Source organism: Ciconia boyciana, chromosome 6, assembly GCF_034638445.1.
Source record: "Ciconia boyciana chromosome 6, ASM3463844v1, whole genome shotgun sequence".
Lineage (NCBI taxonomy): Eukaryota > Metazoa > Chordata > Aves > Ciconiiformes > Ciconiidae > Ciconia > Ciconia boyciana.
The window spans coordinates 44,986,975-45,007,163 of NC_132939.1; the positions used below are offsets into that span (position 1 = coordinate 44,986,975).

Sequence of the window (20,189 nt, forward strand, 5' to 3'; positions counted from 1 at the left end):
TCTAAACACATGGATGGCATGTGGACATAATAAATGGACTGTAAGTACAGAACTTAAGGCAATGAAAAGAGAAGAAAAATTCAGATGCTTGTGTAGCACATACAGCCTGAAAAGCTGTCCAGAGAAAACGTCAGCAGGCTAGAAGTAAGTGCCTTATAGACCAGGCACTATGCAAGGATTGCCAATCACAAGGTGCTTTTCTATGCGATGTCCAAACACCAGCAATGAGAATATCTAAGAACGTGAACAGCTGTTACATTGCTATAAGCCTCCATCTGATTTCAAACATCAACTTCAGATTCACCTGTGTTGCTCTCCAAGACAAATGTACTTCCCAGATGGCAATGCTTTAGGCACATATGTGTCCAGTGAGGAAGTTTGTATCAAGAACCGATTTTGTACTGTTCTAAAACACACAGCCTGCCTAACAAAGCAGAGAAAGCAGCACCCGACTGCTTGCTCCCCTACCTCTGACTGCCCATGAACAATTTTCAGTCTTCAACGTCCCAGTCCTTAACAGAACAGTCAGCAACTGTTTTATCCCTTGTCCTGCAGAAGGCTACTTCTTCCAAGTCTAATGCATTGTGTCTTTCACAAGGAGATCTGACCAACTCTTCCTCTGATTTCCAATCTGTGTCCAGCCACAACCAAATATTTAAAGAAATAACTGCAAAGCCTGCTATCATAGTTAAACAGGTCAACCCTTGTGATAGGATAGCTGTGTCATGGATATTGCACAGACCAGTAGTATCTCTTCACTAAGAAACCTAGTAATGCAGATGCTAGCAAGGACAGCAAATAGCAGCAATTTATCTTTCTTAAACCACTTTCTCTTGTAGTGCAACCGTACAACATATTATTTTGATTTTAAATGTTGATCAATTCTCAATCATAACAAACAGCTTACTTGCCCGGTGTAGCTCATCTGACATATGTAAATGTGCAAGAGGTATTAGATCAAGTAGATGAATGAGATGTTAATAAGTTACCAGGACTGGATGGCCTTCACCCAGGCATTCTGAAGGACCTGAAACATCAAAAGGCAGAGGTGCCAGGGAACGTAACTATCATTACAGACAGTCACTGTGCCAGACGACTGGCAGAGTGCTGCCAATGTCACTCTCATCCACAAAAAGGGCTGTTGAGGGAATCCTGCAAGTTACAGACTGATGAGTCTGACCTCCGTCCCTGGTAAGACGGTAGAGGCTATAATGAAGAGCAAGACTTATGAGCCTATGAATAGACATGGGCCTTTGGGAAAGAGTCAACATGCTTCCTATGAAGGAAAATCCTGTCTCACTAAGCACACAGAGTCTTTGGAAGACATAAATAAGCAGGAGGATAAAGGTAATAGATCAGAAATATTTGGATTTTCAAAAAGTCTCTGACAATGTTAAATACCTGAAGTTACAAAAGAAGCTAATGTTGCCAAGAGATTGGATAAAAGAACCTATTACAAGGTGAAAGCTGGTTAAAGGGTAGGAAGGAAAGCACAAAAAACCCCATCCATTATCAGGACTTGGTGATGAACTGATTTATTAGTCAAATGGTATTTAACTGCCAAATAAACTGGACATATTTAGTGTTACAAGAAAATTTTTTTAAGCTGTTTATTAGCTAAAACAAAACAAAGTTAAGAGGGTTACTGAATTTTTATCTCCTAAACTGCCAGTAGTGTGAACAGTTCAGTATCTCTGGAAGTCAAACAAGTTTAATACCACTTATTACATGAATAGAAGTGGTGAAGTTATTCTAAATTTTCTCATTACTACCTTTATTTCCACATTTCATTTCAAGCACCAAGAGAAACCAGCACAATAAATACAAAAAGTGAGAGAAAAACATGTATTTTATTTGTACTGAGGCAAAAGGAGCTCATCTCATTTAGATCAAAGAAACAGAGAGCAACTGATTTAATCAAGTTTTTGAGAATTTACAGAAAACAGAAAAAACCCTCATGCTTATCACACCAGTATATGATTGAATTTCCTATGTCAAAACTCTCTCTCTTCCTTTAGACTTGGCACAATTTTTTATCACCCACTACCACATTTCGCATATTTACTTGTCAAAATGTTATATTACCTATGTAAACATCTGTTTTATGTGTAAACTTCAACAAGTAAATGGGAAAGCCTACTAATTTATCCACCCCCAAAAAATAAAGTATGAACTAAATATCAAATTAATTACATCATATTCTATATAATACTGTTTCAACAAGAACTATAGCCTGTTGAATTAATAACAAAAAGGCTGCAGAAACAAAAAGCAGATGTGCAGTGCCATGCATTAGTGTAATAACATTATAAGGCAACAATAAAAAAGGTAATTTTTATTTTTTTTTAAAGTATACTCGCCAAGACAAAAATCAAGGCCGTACTCTTAGTTCATTTTGGTAGTGTAGGATTTCTTAGCTCAAGCTAAAAGTGTTAACTTTTGAGCATATTAATCTATTACTGTGTTTGATAATAGATACTTTTGTCAAAAATACATGTGGATTTAAATTTTGTGCAGTAACAGATTTTTCACTTTTTCAGTTCAGATTCTTTATGTGGAAATAAAGAAAAACTCTGTTCCCAAAGAATCAAGCAGGATAAGTGGGAAGAAATATTTGAAATCAAATACTCCTAAAATGAACAATACATGAACAATAATACCTCTGCAGGAAAGAAAACTCTGGCAGCCTAAGTCAAAAGACTGAGTTAATATTATTTTTATATGCTTTTTGTTGCTTCTTTGTTCACTTCGTGCTCAAATTCAGTAAGCCAAAGTAGTCATATGGCAGTCTGGAAAGCCCGACATCACCAAAGATTTCCTTTATTGTTCAATGTGTCTTTGTAGTGCAGAGCAGAATCAACCCCAACCATTTAAAAAGGAAACTGAAATCGCATCTCAAAGTTTTTATAAATGATCTCAAAGCAATTATAGTATCACAGTAATCAAAATGACTGTTCTTTTTCCTCTAATTATAACTTAATCTACTAGCTGTCATTTTTACAAACTGCAGTTCACATTAAAATATTTGCTGATAACAAAAGCTTTTCTTTGAAAACAATACTGCTTTACATCGAGTCAGGCAGCTTGTGCATATCAGAGCATTCTGTCAAGAGAGACATGGAAAAAGGGTAAAGGAGAAAAAGCTGAAATATGGCCACAGCTTATCTGTGCCTTTAATGCACTGCAGAATCTCAGGCAGCACTAGAGACAGCAAGTTTCTTCAGATGATCCATAAATACTTGCAAGCTGACATCATCAGTAAGAATGGGTGCTCCAGACTCCTATAAAATAAGAGGAAACAAGGAGAATTTATTATACTTATTGGGAAGAAAAAGCATTTTAAGGCACAATACGTTCCATTAAATAAACACTTTATAAATTTAGAAAGACCTTAGAAGCGTATCATTGCTGAAATCCTCTGACAAAAACCAGCAGACTGTACATTTACATAAATTTCCATACGCTTACATAAATTCAGGCATAAACCACAACTACGCTCTCTTCCATATTAATGCATATGGCAATGAGCTGCAGTATAGCAAGATATTTACATCAACCATACAAAACTCAGACTATTTGACAGCTGCCAAATACTAACTTACAAATTTTAAAAAGTAAATAAAACTTTCGTGCCACAGGTCCTGTATCATTCCTACCTCAGGGGAGCAGACAAAGGTGACAGAAACAGAAACATGCCAGTGACACAAGTAACAAACCAGTATCTGTCAGAGAAGCTCAGACATATCAAAATGGTGAAAAGAGGAAACAAATCCACTCAGGGTCTGATTTGACACCGAGTGAAGGTCAACTAGCTTTCACAAAGAAAGCCGGGCCAATTCTCTCCTACAGCTCTGTGCCACCTCAGAGACACACGGAAAACAACATCTGAAGGTCATGCCACTACAAAACCAGATCACAAAAGATTAAAAAACCCTTTTGGGTGGATTTTTGAAATTTACTTTTTGACCTCAGAAGTAATTTTCAGAAATCCAAGAAGTTCAAAGTGGTCATCTTTTAATTACTATTTTTAAACAAATTTATAGTCTAAATAAAACAGCAGTTGGCAACTCTGCAAATGTTACATAGTAACTCTCTTAAGTCCTTTGAAACCAATCTGCCATTACTTCCATTTACAGACATAGGAAGAATTCCTATAAATCTCAACAATTCAACCTTTTCAAAGGTACTAAGCACCCATATTTCCAAATTAAATCAGAGCTGTCTCAACTCTTACAAAATCTTCCAAAACACAGACATGAAAGTCTTAACAAGGATGCTTAGAACTGGTGCCCCTTTTTGAGAACTGGCCAAAACCAGTTCTCGGTTAACAATCAAGGGACAAATCCAGGAGCAGTAAGAGTTCTTCGATCACTACAATACACAGCCACTCTCAGGGAAGGCCCACTAAATTATCTATCAGCTGATGGTGGCAAGATGAGAATAAAGGACATTCTACTTCCAAGCCTGCCAAATACTAAGCCTGAGCTCTCTTATGTAAGAAGCCACAAGGGAATTACAAGTAGTTTAATTCTGGGGCAGGATATGATTTGCCACCTTGTGTCTTACACATGGAAGGACGGTACATCATCCTCTAGTAAATAAACCACCAAAGGAGTTGATAGACCCCTAAGAAAACAGATTACCCTGCTAGTGGCAATCCAGGGTAATTAAAACCAATGCACAGACTATTCCTGAAGCTGAACGCCTCACCCAATGCGTGCATACAGGCAGCTGCTGTCACCACTGCTACCACCAACAGCAGTAACTTTACTCTGAAGACTGGGAACCCTTCATTCTAGTAGGTACGGTAGCAAAGTATTTTATTTGCTAGGGAATAAAGTGAAAACCAGCAAGGTCACAATGTACAAGTCTAAAAAGTACATGAGAATTAGCTTTGATGTTTCACAGACCACTGTAAGTTTTGTTTTCTGTTCATTCAAAATTTTGATCTATGAGAATTTAAATTTACTTAACAGTGATTTGGTGACAGCTAGCTGGGCATTTGATAAGATTTGTACCACTGACCTCTTTTTTCATTTCAAATTGCAAATTCCCCATAGTTACCAAGACAAAAAAGAATTTAAAAAAAAAAAGAGCTGAAAAAAAAGGCATTCTCAAATAAATGTCATACTCAATATAATCTGAAAATTTCAACTGCATCTTCAAAGACTAATCAACATAGAGCTGTACGAAAAGTTTACCATTATTTTCTAAAAATGTTTTCTATACTATATAAGGCACCTACCTGCTAAAGTTTAAAAAAATCTTTACTTACAATATTAAAAAAACAAACTAGTCAATTCATCACCTCCTGAAACATGGCTTCAGTGGTGTGTGGGTGCCCTCTTCAGGTCAGTGTGGGCTAACAAATTTTTCTGTAGACTTTCAGTTATCCACAAAATAAAATTACATGAAACAATCCAGGAAGCTCATGAGAAAAACAAGAGCAAAACCAATTCAGTTTAAAATTTTCTCCCAACAGTTACATTTCTCATTTCATAATTTGTACTTGGTTCAACTTTGTTCACAAAAAACCCTGCAAACACAGGAGGATATTTATGTTGAGCACACTGCAATGCCACTGGGGAGATTAATGCACCATTTCTTACATTACCCTAGAACTGAATGCTTTTCAACGTTAAAAAGGAAAGCTGTCTTTTCTAAGATGTATCAGAGAGTCTCACTTGTCCAGCATGAATAATTTTCTTAGAGATCAGTTCAAGAATTGTTTTGTATTTGAATTTACATTTGGAATACTGTTTCATTCTCTTACTAATTAAATGAGCAGGAAACAGTTGTCCTGTACTGTTGGAAACTTCAAAACTTAAAATTTGCCAGGTAATGTTTAGATAAAAACAAGACCTTTCAAACTACAGGATTTGTGTGTATGCTGTGGAGGAAACATGACGAAGAGAGACACTAACAGATTGCTGGTTAGATTATTGACTTTGGAGGCAAGACAGCTGGGTTCAAATCGTACTGTCCCTGACTCAGTACAAAGTTTTCAAGTATTTTCACTCTGGATCTCAGTGCTCTTCCCTGCCAGACATTTCATTAAAACCAATACGTCTCTATGAAAGCGTACCGTGATAAAACTTACCTGACAAAAATCGCTGCTGTAAAATTGCTACAGAGCTGTCTCACTCATGACTTGAACACTGTATGCCCTTTAGCAAAGTACTCTAAAAGTACAGTTAATATGTAGCTTCAGCTATCTGATGCCATTACATTTTCATGAGAAAATGACACTGCACTAGCATTCACTCACAACAGTGTTTCTCTTCCCACTATAAAAGCTGAATTTGGAAGGAGAACATGGAACTGGGATGCAACGTTCAAGAATACAAGCTGCTCCAGAAAGTTTAACTTCTGAACTCTTACATAACTTCCTTCCTAAATGCAAGATTTGAAAAACTGATTCCTGGTCACCCGGGCCACAAAAATTCTGGAAAACATCAGTATGCTGGTACTGGTGTACTTTTCAGTTCTTGCCTATAACTAGCTTCAAAATTTATTTCCCCTATTGCAAAAAGGTCCCTTAGTCTTTATGTGTGATAAGTGCTCTCGTTCTAAGGAATTTGGAGGTATCTGTCTAAGAAAGATGGCTAGACATGGAAGTAGCCTAACAGAAGCTTAAAACAGCAAAACAGACAATTTTTGTCTGAAGAAATGAAATCCATTTTTCTTAACTTTTGCAATTTTGGTGGCATCAGGCCAAAAATGCATTTCTTTTTCAGTTTCAAAACTTGGCGTTATTACTTATACGTACGCAATGTGTCACTTGATTTCTGAAATAGGGAAAAAGAACCTAAAATCATGCATGCAAGCTTCATCAGCAGATTCTTACCTGTCCCCATGCATACATGTTGTTATGAGTCTGAGAGGGATTTACTTTTGAAAGCAGGAAACGAGCCTTTAAAAAAAAAAAACACAGGCAATAAATTAATCTTCTCAAATAGAAGCTTCTTGTACTCAGAAAAAATTACATGTGTGTGAAATATACCATTTCTATTATTTGGAGATAAAAATGTGCGCAGATACCTATTCAGAAGAGCAAGTAGCACCTCTGTAAATAAAGTCACTCCCTGGATTCTATAGCTGTAATACAGAACTGCTAACAACTTTTCAATGCAGCAGAAAGTAAGCTTTTGTCTTTTTCTAAGCACTAGCAAAGCAAATGTGAATATCAATAAAATATTAATTAATAAGTTTAAAAAAAAAAAATGCAAAGAATACTTCTGGTCTTGGTCCAGAGACCCTGACAAGTACTATCTTTTTGTCTTACACACCTCACACAAGGAATCTGAGAGTCCAAGTCAGTATGGTAAAAATACTAATAAGTAACAGGATTCACAAAGTAGGCAAAAAGCTAATATTAAATATCTGGCTCTGTAAAAGCTTTAGAATTCAAGATTTTCACTTGCAATTTACATGTATTTTAGCACAGAAATGCACGTTTACTACCAAAAAAATCTCATGACATTACTAACCCATCACTTCCTAGATTATATACTATATATTTTACCATACCTGGCTTCCTCCATGCTCTGTATCAATGTATCTGGGCATGGGAAATCTGGAATGGAGAATTTCTTGGGCATCATCTATTGGAGCTTGTAGCAAGTGATGAAAGTTTTCATATTCCGGCATATCTTGGTAACCTGATTTACGCCACTGAGCTATGGTCTGGGGACAGGGGGAAGAAAGAAGATTAGAACTGATTCACCAATCTTTCTTAGAGGATACACAGGGCTTTTCAGAGGAGAACGTGCCATTACTGGCTTCTTTTCTATCACTCACCCCTTTCTGCCCTATAGTATGCAAGTTAATTTTTAAAAGCCAAGATGTGCAAGTAACATGCCACTAGATTTTTTTTTTTTAAACTCTAACAATTTGTGGTCCTTCAGTATTTCATTTTTTTATCATCCTTTGTATGCTAAACATTTAGTTCATGAGGTCAAGGATACTATTTACAGTTCTCTAATATGCACGTCTATGACACAGAAGAAATACTTACACTGGTATTTATCTTTCAGGGCCTGTAGCACAGCCTCCCAACCTTCTAGGAGCGAAGCTGGCTGCTCAAGGTTAGCTCACTGATACAGGCTGTTGTTAGGAAAGACCTGGAGGAAGTCTCAGTAGGGGTTCCCCCCTCCTTTGCTTGGCAGCTGTTTTAAGGCAAGGCTCTCATTCCTGGCTCCTGCCTGAGCTACACTGCAGCCATTCCTGTACCTGGCCATGTACCCCACTCATCTGGACCCCCACCCAGGGACTTGACTACCCAGCTAGAACTTGGACCTGCCTCATTCCTACTGACGTGTGTGATGATCTGGACTGGTGGCTGAACCTGGCTACTGTCTGTAAACTGCTCTGCCTGCCTTGCCTAGGTAGTGTGGGGCCAGGTCCTCACTGGTGAGGCCTCCGCCTGCCTTGCAATCATGCTCTGCTCCCCGTTCCCCTTCCCTCAGGGAGCAGCCCGCCCCTGCTGCTTCCTGACAGCATCTTACAAAAATACGGAGAACATTTTTCTACTTAAGAAGTGTTAAAGTTTAGTAACTATTTTAAAGTGCAGCTATGAGGACATGATCCAGAACAGTATTTCTCAAACCCTCAGCTGGGAACCATTTACAGTTGCAAAGCAGTAAAAAGCAACAGCTCAGTTCCTCCAGGGCAGCAGAGCGGTAGCAAGTCACAAGCATTTATATTTATATTACTAGTGAATGTCTATCTACTCAACTTCCAGGAGCAGTTTCATTCCTCCAGGACAGTACAGATGAAGAGTGACTATAAAACTTGGTGTTCTGACTCCCTATCCCTGAAGAACTAATTTAGAGTGAAATAAATGAGTGAAAAGCAGGGGGAGCACGGGGAATAACACTCTCAAAAGTTGGAAAAATATTGATCTAAAACAAATAATCTGTATATTGAAGCTAATTTATCTTAAACCCATCACAACAAGCAGCACTGAAACATCCATTAATGTCAGGTATCTCTGTATAGGTATGTTAGGTTACCAAACTACAAACACGAATTTGGAGTCTGGTATCAGCCATACAGATGAGAAGTCAAGCACTGGAGCGCTTTAGAACTGGGCTTGAGTTTCATAATGCAGTACTCCTACAGAAAAATAATATTTATGTAAGAAATGACAAATCTTACCTCTCCATGATAAATAAGGATCTGGAAAAAGGTGTCCATAAGGAGAATGCGATCTGGTAAAATGCTGCTGCTATCTAGAAGAACGGGCTAAGATTTAAAAATAAATAAAAAATTACCAACCGATGCAGAATTGAGCAATCAGATAGCATTACCAGCTTTTTGAATCAGTCACTGATTCTTAGGAACTTCTTCAATCACTTACTAAAGCTCCATATTTGCTCGTTTTCATGTTATACATCTGCAACCCACACAATTTCATTCTAAAGTTATCCAGCCTGATTCTGAATATATAACTTCATGAAAGTAATAAAAATTGTATTCAAGAGCTGAAACCTCTTTCATTATTATGCACTTTCTAGTCTTTCAAGTACCTCCATATTTACCTATACAATGCCATTAATTTGAATGATATTTCAATGTATAAAGATTCAGTAGTTATTAAAGTGTAAGATTTGGGAGTTGTGGGTTGTTTGGGTTTTTTTAGTCTTGTCCTTGCAGCTATTAGCACTGTGCATATATATCCACCAATACTGTATATAGTAAACACTCATGATTTATGAAATCTAATGTAATATTTAAAGTTTTAATTCACCTTTTTAAGGGCAGTGACACTATATTGGCACTATATAACTGAATCAGTACCATATGATTTAATTGGATCAATCTTATTAGGGATACCAAAAGTATTAACTATTCTAAGAATCGAAAAAAAGATTATTACTCATTGTACGCTGAGGTGTCAGCTCCCACTTGATCATGCTTCTGCTTTGTATCACCCATGTGACTAATTGTTATCCATACATGGGAGAATGATCTTACACCTGGGAGTAGCTCTTCACAAACCACCTCGTTACTTTAATTTAAACTCCACTTTTAAAAGTCTTTTTTTAATCCCATGACATAGTCTAAAAAAAAAAAAAAAAAATCCTAACAAAAGTTAGAATTCCAACCTGCCAAGGTCCTTGCCTACTATGTTTATTTTCACTGTCTTACCATTTCCTCACTCTCTCTTATCTATCAGAGTACTTTTGTTGTCTCCTATCTTACACTTCGTTCACAAGCTTCTTGGAAGATCATCTTTTTGTTTTAGGTCTATACAGAATGTGCCATGCTAAGGTCAGCTGGAAGGTTCTGTACCAAATCTATACATAATGGTAACCACATCAAAATTAGAAGCTTTGGATGAGGGCGTTAAGATAGAGGGAATTTTGTACATTTCAAAAAAAACCCAACTTTTCTTTCAAACTCTACAGAAAAAGTACATTTTGAAATAAAAACATTTTTTTTGACATTTACATTCTGGCATCACAAAAACAGAAGCAAAACTCCTATAGCTCTCAAAAAATAAAAAAATTACCATTCCTTAGTTTAAAACATCATCTCTCCACAAATTGACTTTTGTTCTCAAGACTATGCTACATCAGAATTCTGAGATATGCCTTGTTCATAGTATGTTCTATATTAAATGAATATTCTTTCTCATGCAATAAATTTTAAAACAACACATTATTATAATGTGTAACAGTGAGGGCAACAATCATCCCTCTCTGAAAACAGCACTTTTTAACCTACTATTATGTTACATATATAATGATACCTCTGGAGGTCCATTGAAAGAGTAGGCATAAAGAATCGGCTGAACCATGATAAGTGACTGGGTTAGATCTTGACGCATAAAATGATGGCGATAGTACGAGCTCTCATCTGGACTGTTGTTAAAAACTTGTAAGAAAGGAGATCTTCTCAAGTGAAACATAAACTGCAAAACAAAAAACATTTGTTTGAACTTTCACAGAAAAAAGGAGTTGTACAAGGAGAGAAATGTTTTCCACAAACTACATGAGACCAAATGCCACAACAAAATTTAATTCCAAGTCCTTTAATGTTTCTAACTTGTATATGCACCTTTGCCAGTTTTTATATACTCTCATGAGAGTAAGACAGAGAGATCAGAATGGATAAACCTACAAAGCAGCCTTCAATTAAGAGGAAAGTTTAGTATTTCTTCTTCTCCAGCACTAACTGATAAATAGTATGACTGAATATTGCCAAACCCTTCCTTTACTGCAAGTTCTACTGCTCCTATGATGGAGGCTGCTGGGCTTGAACACACAAGGTAAATTACAGCATGTGGACAGAAAAAAAGAACATTAACCACAGCAAAGTTGAACTTAATTAGTAAAATGGAAAGAGCAAATCCTTTCATTGCTGAATTGATCTCTCCACATGCTGAATCAATCTCTCCACAACACTTAACACCTTGAGACAGACTGGTAGGTAACTCGAACAGCAGTATCATGGAAGTCTATGAAGAGTCCAAAAGCAACATATCAGGAGTTATCAGAATGGAGGAATTTATCAGAATGGATTATTAGCAAAGAAACTACTCAAAGTTTAATATAGTCAAGCTCAAGTTCACTTCACCAGTGAAGTGCTTCTTTTCAGGTCAGTATTATAAATCATATAGGAAAGAAATAACAAAGCAAACCGTATCTTTTCTCATGTTTTCTGAATTTCTTCATTAAAACTGCCCTTAAAAAAAAATAGCGTCATTATCTGAATTACAAACTCAGGTAAGATGAGGATTCCATTGTATGAGAAACAAAAAATACACACAGTTACAGGAAGTTTAGCTGTAAGGACAGAGGGGAAAAGGGGATGCAGCAGCACAGACAACAGAAGTGATTTGCCTAATGTCACATGCCAGACAGTAGCCCTCCAGCCCCCCTGCCCTCACAGGGGTTCTTTTCATTCTGGTATCCAGTGTAATACCTTATTTTACTCTGTGCTACAGTGCCTCTTCCTTCACTAAGCATTCTCTCTTTATCCCTTACAGACACACCTTCCTTCTACTCACCTGTGGGTAAAGTGAAAAGGTTTCTGAAAATCTGAAAGAGCTTGGATCATCCTTGTGATACTCTCCAAATTTCTGACACTGGAGTAAAAGAAAAATTTATCTAAATTAAGAAACATACTTGATTGGTCATGCCTTTACTGTAAGTTTGTTTGTGTTTAATAGACACATCATTTGAGGTGCTTACAGCTTTGAAAGCAAACAGAAATCTAGCAAAAACACTGACATTCTTTTCTTAACAAGCAGTGATTTCCTTGCGTATGAGGCTTTAATGGCCTTTTGTTTTTTTTCTCTAAAATCACTAAGCAGAGTTAGATGATCAAACAGCCCTGGAGAAAATGTTTAAACTTAAATTATTAATAATGACTGACTTTACAAGTAAGAAATAAAAAAACCAGAAAACTGAACTTTTGAAAATAAAGAAATACCATACGGTTTTATAGATACTTTGACTTTTTTTTTTTTTTGCTAAAAATATTTCATCTACAATATCACTATAGGCAGCAGAAAGTAGAGAAAACTTTAATTTCTGCTAATCTCATGCTAGAATTTCTCTCAATTGCTGGCAATTACCAACTGCTGAGGACTGAGGAAACACTAATAAACGAACTAAAAACATATCTGCTCTTTTCTCCATTTAAAATAGAAAATCTTAGGTAATTTTGCATACCCACTTGTGGAAATGAAGCATTCAGTTCATTTTTTGTTTTATTTTTAAAGAAACAATCACTGAACACTAGTCATTTAAGAATGATACGTCTGGAGACAAGAAACCAATCTGACTCTTTCAATATAGTCCTTTTTACCAGTCGTATAAGTTGTCTGTCCAGCCACCTAAGCACATCAGGCCCCTCTTCTGTCTCTGCCCTATACACTGCCAATCTAGCCATGAGAATCGCAGCAGCTTCCTGGTCAAAAGATGCAGCAATGTTTTGAATCTGCGTCTGTGCATCTGCCCAGCTGCAAAAGAAAAATACAAGTATTTTCATCACAGTGAAAGGAAAGATGTCCAACCTCAAAATAGCACTTCAAAATTAAGGCAAAGAAAGCAGTGTTAACAGTTTAACAAACTCATGCTGGAGCTTCAAAAATCTGCTGGGTGTAAATGAGCAGCCTCTCCGTTAACCATTCTTTAATTAGAAACGTCCCTTATTTGTACAGATGCCATGCAACTAAAATATAATGCCACTTATAAAACAGTTATTATATTTTAAAAATATTAATTATGAAAGGTAAATTACAGAAAACACTGTCCACGAAGCTAATCACAAATTCCCACACTAGCGGTTTTCTTGTGCACCTTGCTTGTTCTTTTCAGTTTACGTGAACTATTAGTCTGTCCTTTCATTAGTCGCCAAGAAGATTTTACTAATATAACTAATGTAAGTTAACAAGATATTCGTATCAACAGTAAGGGCAATGCTTTTTTTGATAAACTGAATCTTCCATCAAATCAACCAATCAGCAATCTCCTTCAGCTTAAAGGAAATGTCATTGGACATTGAAGAATGCCTGCATAATATTAAACATCACTTTCTAAACTTGTGAAGTAAATTGAATCAAGGAAGCTGCAGGTAAAGCTTATATATGGAAGAACAGGTATTTACACCCCCCTGAACTGCAGCTAGCACTCTCAAGTTATGAAGTGATCTTTGCCATTCCCTAAGTCCGACCATCTCCTCAGTTTAGGCCATAGAATTTCACTCAAAGCTTCCTCTTCATCTAAAATCACTTGGGTTACTTCAGAGCACTCCCATAACATCATCATACAGCCACTGCAACCTCTCAGAGAAGAAACAGCCCACAGAACAAGAGGAGCAACCTTCTCAAAGGTATGATCATGCCTTCACCACCAGTGGCACTGCATATCCCAGAATAATAGATTGGTTACAAAATCTAAAGATTAAAAGGCAAATAAATAGCCTGCTTTTTTGAAAATTATTCATCACAAGTAAAACATACTTTCTGGCAACTGTGGTCACTCTGATACGTCTCTGTCCACTGGAATGCTGGTACTGAGTCACAAACTGGATTGCACCACGTCCTCCTTGAGGAATGGGAGCATTGTGCTAAGTACAGGAGAAAAAAAAATTAAATGGAGGTGAATCTCAAGATTTTACAGTACAATTCGAAAATGTATAAATGAATTACTAGAAAACAATAAAATCCTTAGCAATAGGCAGCTCAAGTTATGTAAATCTACTGTCTGGTGCTTTTATTATGTTGAGTACCTTTACTAAACATGGCTAATAAATTTGGAAACTGTTAAGGGATGTTAGGAGCAGTTGCTGCCTCCACCGGATACCCTTCAAGCAACCAATGCTCTCTCCTTCCACATACCCTTGCAAAGACGGTACTTCCAAAGGGGCTGTGTTAAAATTGCTGATTTCATTAGATTCTATTTGAACATTACGTGATTCACTAGAATTGCAGGGCAACAAAACCGATACTACTCTAAAACGTTGACTAATGAATCCCAGAAAGTGCATCAAAACATAAAGATTGGAATCCAGGTGTAAGCTGACATTTCAAAACTGGTCAGTAGAAATACAGGTTTATACACTGCTAACAAGGTAAGTAATTCCAAAAAAGGACTGTTGAAGTCAACTATTGCACACCATGACCAGAGCAGTTTTAGAGCTAGTAATAAAATGAGACCAAAATAAATGTGCAAAAAGTAAAATGAAAAATGGCTAAGGTAAGTTCAAGTTTTCAAACTTTTGCATAGGTTATAAAGTATACAATATAGTATACTAAATATACAGAAACTACAGTCAACTCACATAGTTCCTGAGCCTCAAATATTTGGAAGAAGGGAAAGTACTGGAAGTAAGCAGCACATTTGCTTGTCATGTTTTTATCCTCTTTCCTAGTACACCCTCAGGGAGTCAGGAAACCAGGCTATATGCCCCTGAGGCATTTCAATGAAACTAATCTTTACTTGCAAATGCTGAGCAATTAAAGCATAAATTAAAATGTAACATTATGGAGTAATTATCTTGTAACTAAAACATCAGAGAAATACTGAAAAGCACTGTTAAATGCACAGATTACAGCATTTTCATATATTGCAACTGAAATACATTTTAATAAGCAACACTGAAAAGAAAAATTGGACTTAGATCATGAATGCTATCCAAAATTTGTAGAGCTCTTTGGTTCTCATTATCATATTCAAGAAGAAGATCAGCTCATCATTAAGCTGTTAGTGTCCATCTCTAAACTTTGACAACACAAAATGGCGACATCGTTTGTATCCCTGCTACTGTGCTTGAGGGAACCATACAAAAATATAGGCTTCAGCAATCACAAAGTAAAATTACTGTGTTTAGTAGACAAGTAGACAAATATTTATTACCTGGTTGACCACCTCAAAGTACAGTGCAAGTGTTGTAGTAGGATTAAGTCCACAAATCTTCCACTGACAAGTACCTCCTGTTCCAATCTCCTGTAGAAAGATTTTATAATGCTTTTACAAACCAGAAGTATTACTTTCCTTTGTGAAGTACAACATCTGGCCATTATAGGTAATTGTTTACAACTACTCTGTCACAAGTTTTGTCCCTGTTAGCTCTGTCAGCTTCTCAGACAAAGACAAACACTCTTGCAAAACAACTGCAGCGTTGGATGCAGGAATAATAAAAAAGGCGATGGCTGCAAAAGATTTAAACATTAGAAAGACAAGGAGGTGGCATTAGAAAAATGGAAAAAGCAAGTCAAACAGGAAAAAGTACTAGACTTTGCGTAAACAGTCCCAAGAGAAGAGGTAAGAAGCATATGTAAGTGGAATGATTCTTCTAAGGCACCCCAGTAAAACTTCAAGTAGATAGCTTACATAGTATAGAGTTACATAGTCTCTAGTAACTAACAAGGTAACTGTATACAGATAGTGATGTATTTCAAGGGACAATTCTTTTTTCTCATCCAAACAACAAAAATACCCAGAGAAACCAATTAAAATAATCAGTTGTCCATAATGGACCCAGTGAAACCAAACAAAACATTAAAGGAAAATTATACTGGCAATACTGTCACTGTGCTTGTGTTCACTGTTAAAAGCATTATGGCTAGATCAACATCCAGTCTCCACTTGCAATGAGCTGCATGCATCTACATTTTATTCATATGTTTTACCTCAAAAATTTTAATTCAGATAATTTCAACAAAAAGGGTTTTGGAATAGAAATTAATCATGATATAATTGCAAGGCAACAGACATGAATTCACAATTAAATTTTCTATTACCTCCTATGATTTAAATATGTAGCCTAAGTAAGGAGATGTACATTTAATTGTTTTTTGGGTTTTTAACTTTTATTGTAATATATGCAATCATTCAGGTGATTAAATAAGAAAATCTGTACCAGACCACTAAGGAAAAAAAGAAAAAAAATGCTGATTATATTGAGATTCTGAGTTCACAAAGATGCAATCATAAATACAAGGAAAATTTAGGCATTAAAAAGGCTTGATTAAAGCAGGCCATTTGTAAGCACTTTCATATTGGAAAGTGCTCCATTATGCAGATTGTTAGGAACAAAAGTGAGACTTTTCAAATGTAAGACATTTTGGTTACTTGCAGGAATTGTTTTTGATTAGTAATCAAATGCAAAATTAAACTGTAATAATATTATAAGAAAATAAGTGATGATTTAAGTCTGATGTAAATTTAAAGGAGTTACTTCAGGAGCCTGTAATAATTGGATATTCTAGTCCATTAATTAAATGTGGATTTGGTGAAACAGCTATACAAATGGGGTATAGGATGGGGTCAAGATAAAGGGGATGTTCCCATGGTCTTCTGTCCTCCTGTTCTCTCAGGCTTTCTAAACAACATATTTTCATGGTTCTCTGTTTGGATAAAAGGACATAGCTCCGATTTTAACAATAAAGCGTGCTAACTCACTTTCTACTTGGTTTCTGCTTTGCCAGCATATAACTTCTCTGCAATAATTTTAAAGCAACTACCCAGTGGACAAACCTAACCAAGCAACAAGGGATCTGCAAGGTCTAATACAACTTGAAACTAATCTAGCAGTGAACAGGAGCTTATCCAAAAAACAGCCCTTCCATGTACTTAATTTAAAATTGGTAAAAACATAAACAACCCTTTGTTCTATTTATGGAAAAGTTTCAGCCTCTCTTCAAATCCAGAAATCCTAAATCCTATTTTTCAATAGTAGATATTACCTTCATTTTCAGCAAAGTTAACTTACATTTTCTGAGACACAAGGTCCTTTAGAGTTCAGAGAGACACAGGGTCCAATCGCTCCAGAAATCTTTACTTCTCTTGAAGTCTTCATATGTAGAAGAAAACCATACATTAACATGCCACACTAAGACGACCTCAGTCTTATTTTATCATTAATGAAAAGCTTAATGCAAATCAGACTCTTGATACCTTTAGAAAAGGTTATACATATAATAATGCTTGATACATTTAGAGAAACTTTTAATGTGCTCACTTTCTACACTTAATTACATATGTTTGCTGTAGCAATTAGTACATCTACAGTACAGTACATCTACAACAACAGCATGAACATAAATTAAAACATGGAGAAAAGGTGCTATTATTTATAAATCTGGGAGCCTAGAAAGTATACTGGATAATGTCTATTTTGTAGCAAAGTAATTAAAATATTCACAAGATGAGATTAAAACTGAAGACTGGTAAGATAAGCCTGTACATACCCCACACTGAATTTATACTCTCTATCTCCTAAATATATTTAGCTAAAAGCAAAATCCAGTTATTTACATTCTTCCAATGTCATTTTGAAGTGATTTGTGTATTCCTCTAGAACTGGGGCTCCCTTTTTGCATTTTCCAGGATCTTCCAACAAAATTCACGAGAACACGTACATGAAAAAAGAGGGTTCAATTATTTGTCCTGGTAGTAAAAACTTAAACAGAACTTTACTGAATAAGAAAATAGCCCCATATTCTTCTACAAGGCAGGATTGTAATACTTTGCAAGAAACATCACGGAAGACCATACCTGAACCTACAGCACATTCAGCTCTAAGCGTCTCACAAGAGTGGAGGTGAAAATGAACATTGTTAAAGTGCCAGAGTGGATTCTGATAAGGATGGAAAATCTGATAAGGAAAGCTGTCCTGGACTATGTAGAGAACTTGGACCTAAAACCAAGAAACGCTCACTATTGATACCAAAATCTATCCACACAGCATTGTGAGTTTTTAACAGAGACATTAATTTTGGTTCAGTCTCCCTTTTAGCTGTCACAGAACGCAGGGTAAGAAAGAATTAACATTATACCTAACTCATATTTACAGAATCACAGAACTGTAAAAAGATAGCTAGGCAGTAACAGCTATGTCCAAGCCAACCCTGACACATCTGTTTAGCATGTTCCTAAAAATTCCTTAAAGGGCAGAGATTCCACCATTCTTAGCCATCCTATTCCAGTGTTTCACTAACACATTGCATTTTTTATTCTTACCTTTATTTCTAATGTGCCACCAAATCCCATTTTAAATTGTCCTTGCATATCTTTTGTGAATACTCTCTGAAAGGTTTGTTTGAATAAAGATGTATTGAAAGAGTCTCCCATTACCATGTAGCCTCTAGACAACAACAAAAACAAAAAGAACAAACAAACAAAACCCTCAAGTTAAAACAGATTACTTATTATGCAATAATTTAGCACATGGGATTTATATAGCTTATTTCTATTAAAGACTAAATCTAGTGACAGTTCATGGTGAGGTACATTTTTGCCTTCTTGAAATGGACTATCATTAAATTAATATTTTGCTACAATGTTAGGGATGAATTTTGTAAGTAAGCTTCTTGCCCAATCCGCATCTTAAGGTCACTGTAATTATAACAAAATTTTTCACTGGGAAAATACTATACTGGAGTTCAACACTACAAATGTCTCACAACACTGTCAAGCAAAGTCAGTTAACTACTTCTAATATTCAATATTCCAAACCTATCACCACACCATTTTATTTTGAGTAGTTCACTCATCATTTCAGGCATAAAACTATGCTCAAGAAGCATGATTTGTTTTTATGCTTAGCAATATCCTGTGAATGTAACTGCAGCGGTTGCCACTCATCATGAAATATCATATACTGCATTTAGGAAGCAGTAATGGGAGATATTATTGTTATTAATCAAAAAATATTAATTAAATCATATTAGTAAAATATGTTATTAGGTCAAACATTACACCTGAAAGAAGTTATAGAAGTTTCCAGGTGGGTACACGAAGATAGAAGACAATAGACACAGGCAGAATCAGAAATCCCTCCCTATATGTAGGATGTAACCAAACAGAAATAGGAACAGCTGTAAGAGAAATGGACAAACTATACATCAAGGCTAGTTTTGCTAGAAAAGCAGAAACAGGGCACGGTGAGTCACAGAGAGAAAGAGCAAAATTACACTGCAGCATACAGAAAAATCAAACTTAAGGTTTGATGCAGAAAAGGAATAGGAATCAAATGTGCAGCTAAAGTCATAAACTTAAAGATCCTAAGCAGTGGAAACTCCCATGCTAAGGCTATATAAACACACCTCTGAAAAAAAGCAACCCAGCAGTGACTAGCATGGCCAAGTTGGCCTGAAACTCAGCAGCCTATGTTCATCACAGCCTGCAGCTGCATCTCTCATTCTTGGTATGCCTAGATATGTAGCAGGTGCTTAGGAACCTGTCATATGAAGGTATTGGCAGGCAACTAAGAAGGCCCGTTACCCACTGATATACCAGTTATCAAACTGATAAGCAAAGATGCTTCATTTAATTCTACCTGCAGTTGGTGTTGACAGAGCTAACAATAACAAGCAAGAAAAATGAGGTTGGCAAAAGAATCCAGACTGAATACAGAAGTCTAACCTAAAAATCAAATGGTATGTATAGCAGGTGGCTATACTAGCAAAGATGAAACATTATGAGTGTAGAAAAGACTTTCAGAAAGAGAAAGAAAAGACAGTCTTTGAAAAAATATGGAGGAAAATTGGCAGGATTTACAAAATTAATGAGGTACTTTACACGCAAGCAAGAGTCAGAAGTTATCCCAGACTGTAGATCTGCATAAGAGGAAGGGTTAGGGTGTCATCCACAGTGACAGAAAACAGGGGAGTGGTTTCAGGAGAAAGACTAGAACTTGCTTTGATCCTGTTAAAATGAACTCATGGCAAG

General features: G+C 36.2%; 1 protein-coding gene across 2 annotated transcripts in view; it reads right to left on the reverse strand.

Annotated features, from left to right (window-relative positions):
- Nucleotides 1-1,519: 1,519 nt before the first annotated feature.
- Nucleotides 1,520-20,189, reverse strand: part of SEC23A (SEC23 homolog A, COPII coat complex component) — a 31,113-nt gene continuing 12,443 nt past the window's right edge. For both annotated transcript variants that reach the window (XM_072864943.1, XM_072864942.1), the window contains exons 10-20: nucleotides 18,480-18,603; nucleotides 17,230-17,310; nucleotides 15,372-15,461; nucleotides 13,976-14,082; nucleotides 12,820-12,973; nucleotides 12,017-12,094; nucleotides 10,757-10,918; nucleotides 9,160-9,246; nucleotides 7,531-7,686; nucleotides 6,848-6,913; nucleotides 1,520-3,281 (exon numbers count right to left, since the gene is read on the reverse strand). In XM_072864943.1, the coding sequence (XP_072721044.1) occupies nucleotides 3,192-3,281; nucleotides 6,848-6,913; nucleotides 7,531-7,686; nucleotides 9,160-9,246; nucleotides 10,757-10,918; nucleotides 12,017-12,094; nucleotides 12,820-12,973; nucleotides 13,976-14,082; nucleotides 15,372-15,461; nucleotides 17,230-17,310; nucleotides 18,480-18,603 (1,195 nt within the window). In that variant the 3' untranslated portion in view covers nucleotides 1,520-3,191. The remainder of the gene's footprint in view (nucleotides 3,282-6,847; nucleotides 6,914-7,530; nucleotides 7,687-9,159; nucleotides 9,247-10,756; nucleotides 10,919-12,016; nucleotides 12,095-12,819; nucleotides 12,974-13,975; nucleotides 14,083-15,371; nucleotides 15,462-17,229; nucleotides 17,311-18,479; nucleotides 18,604-20,189) is intronic.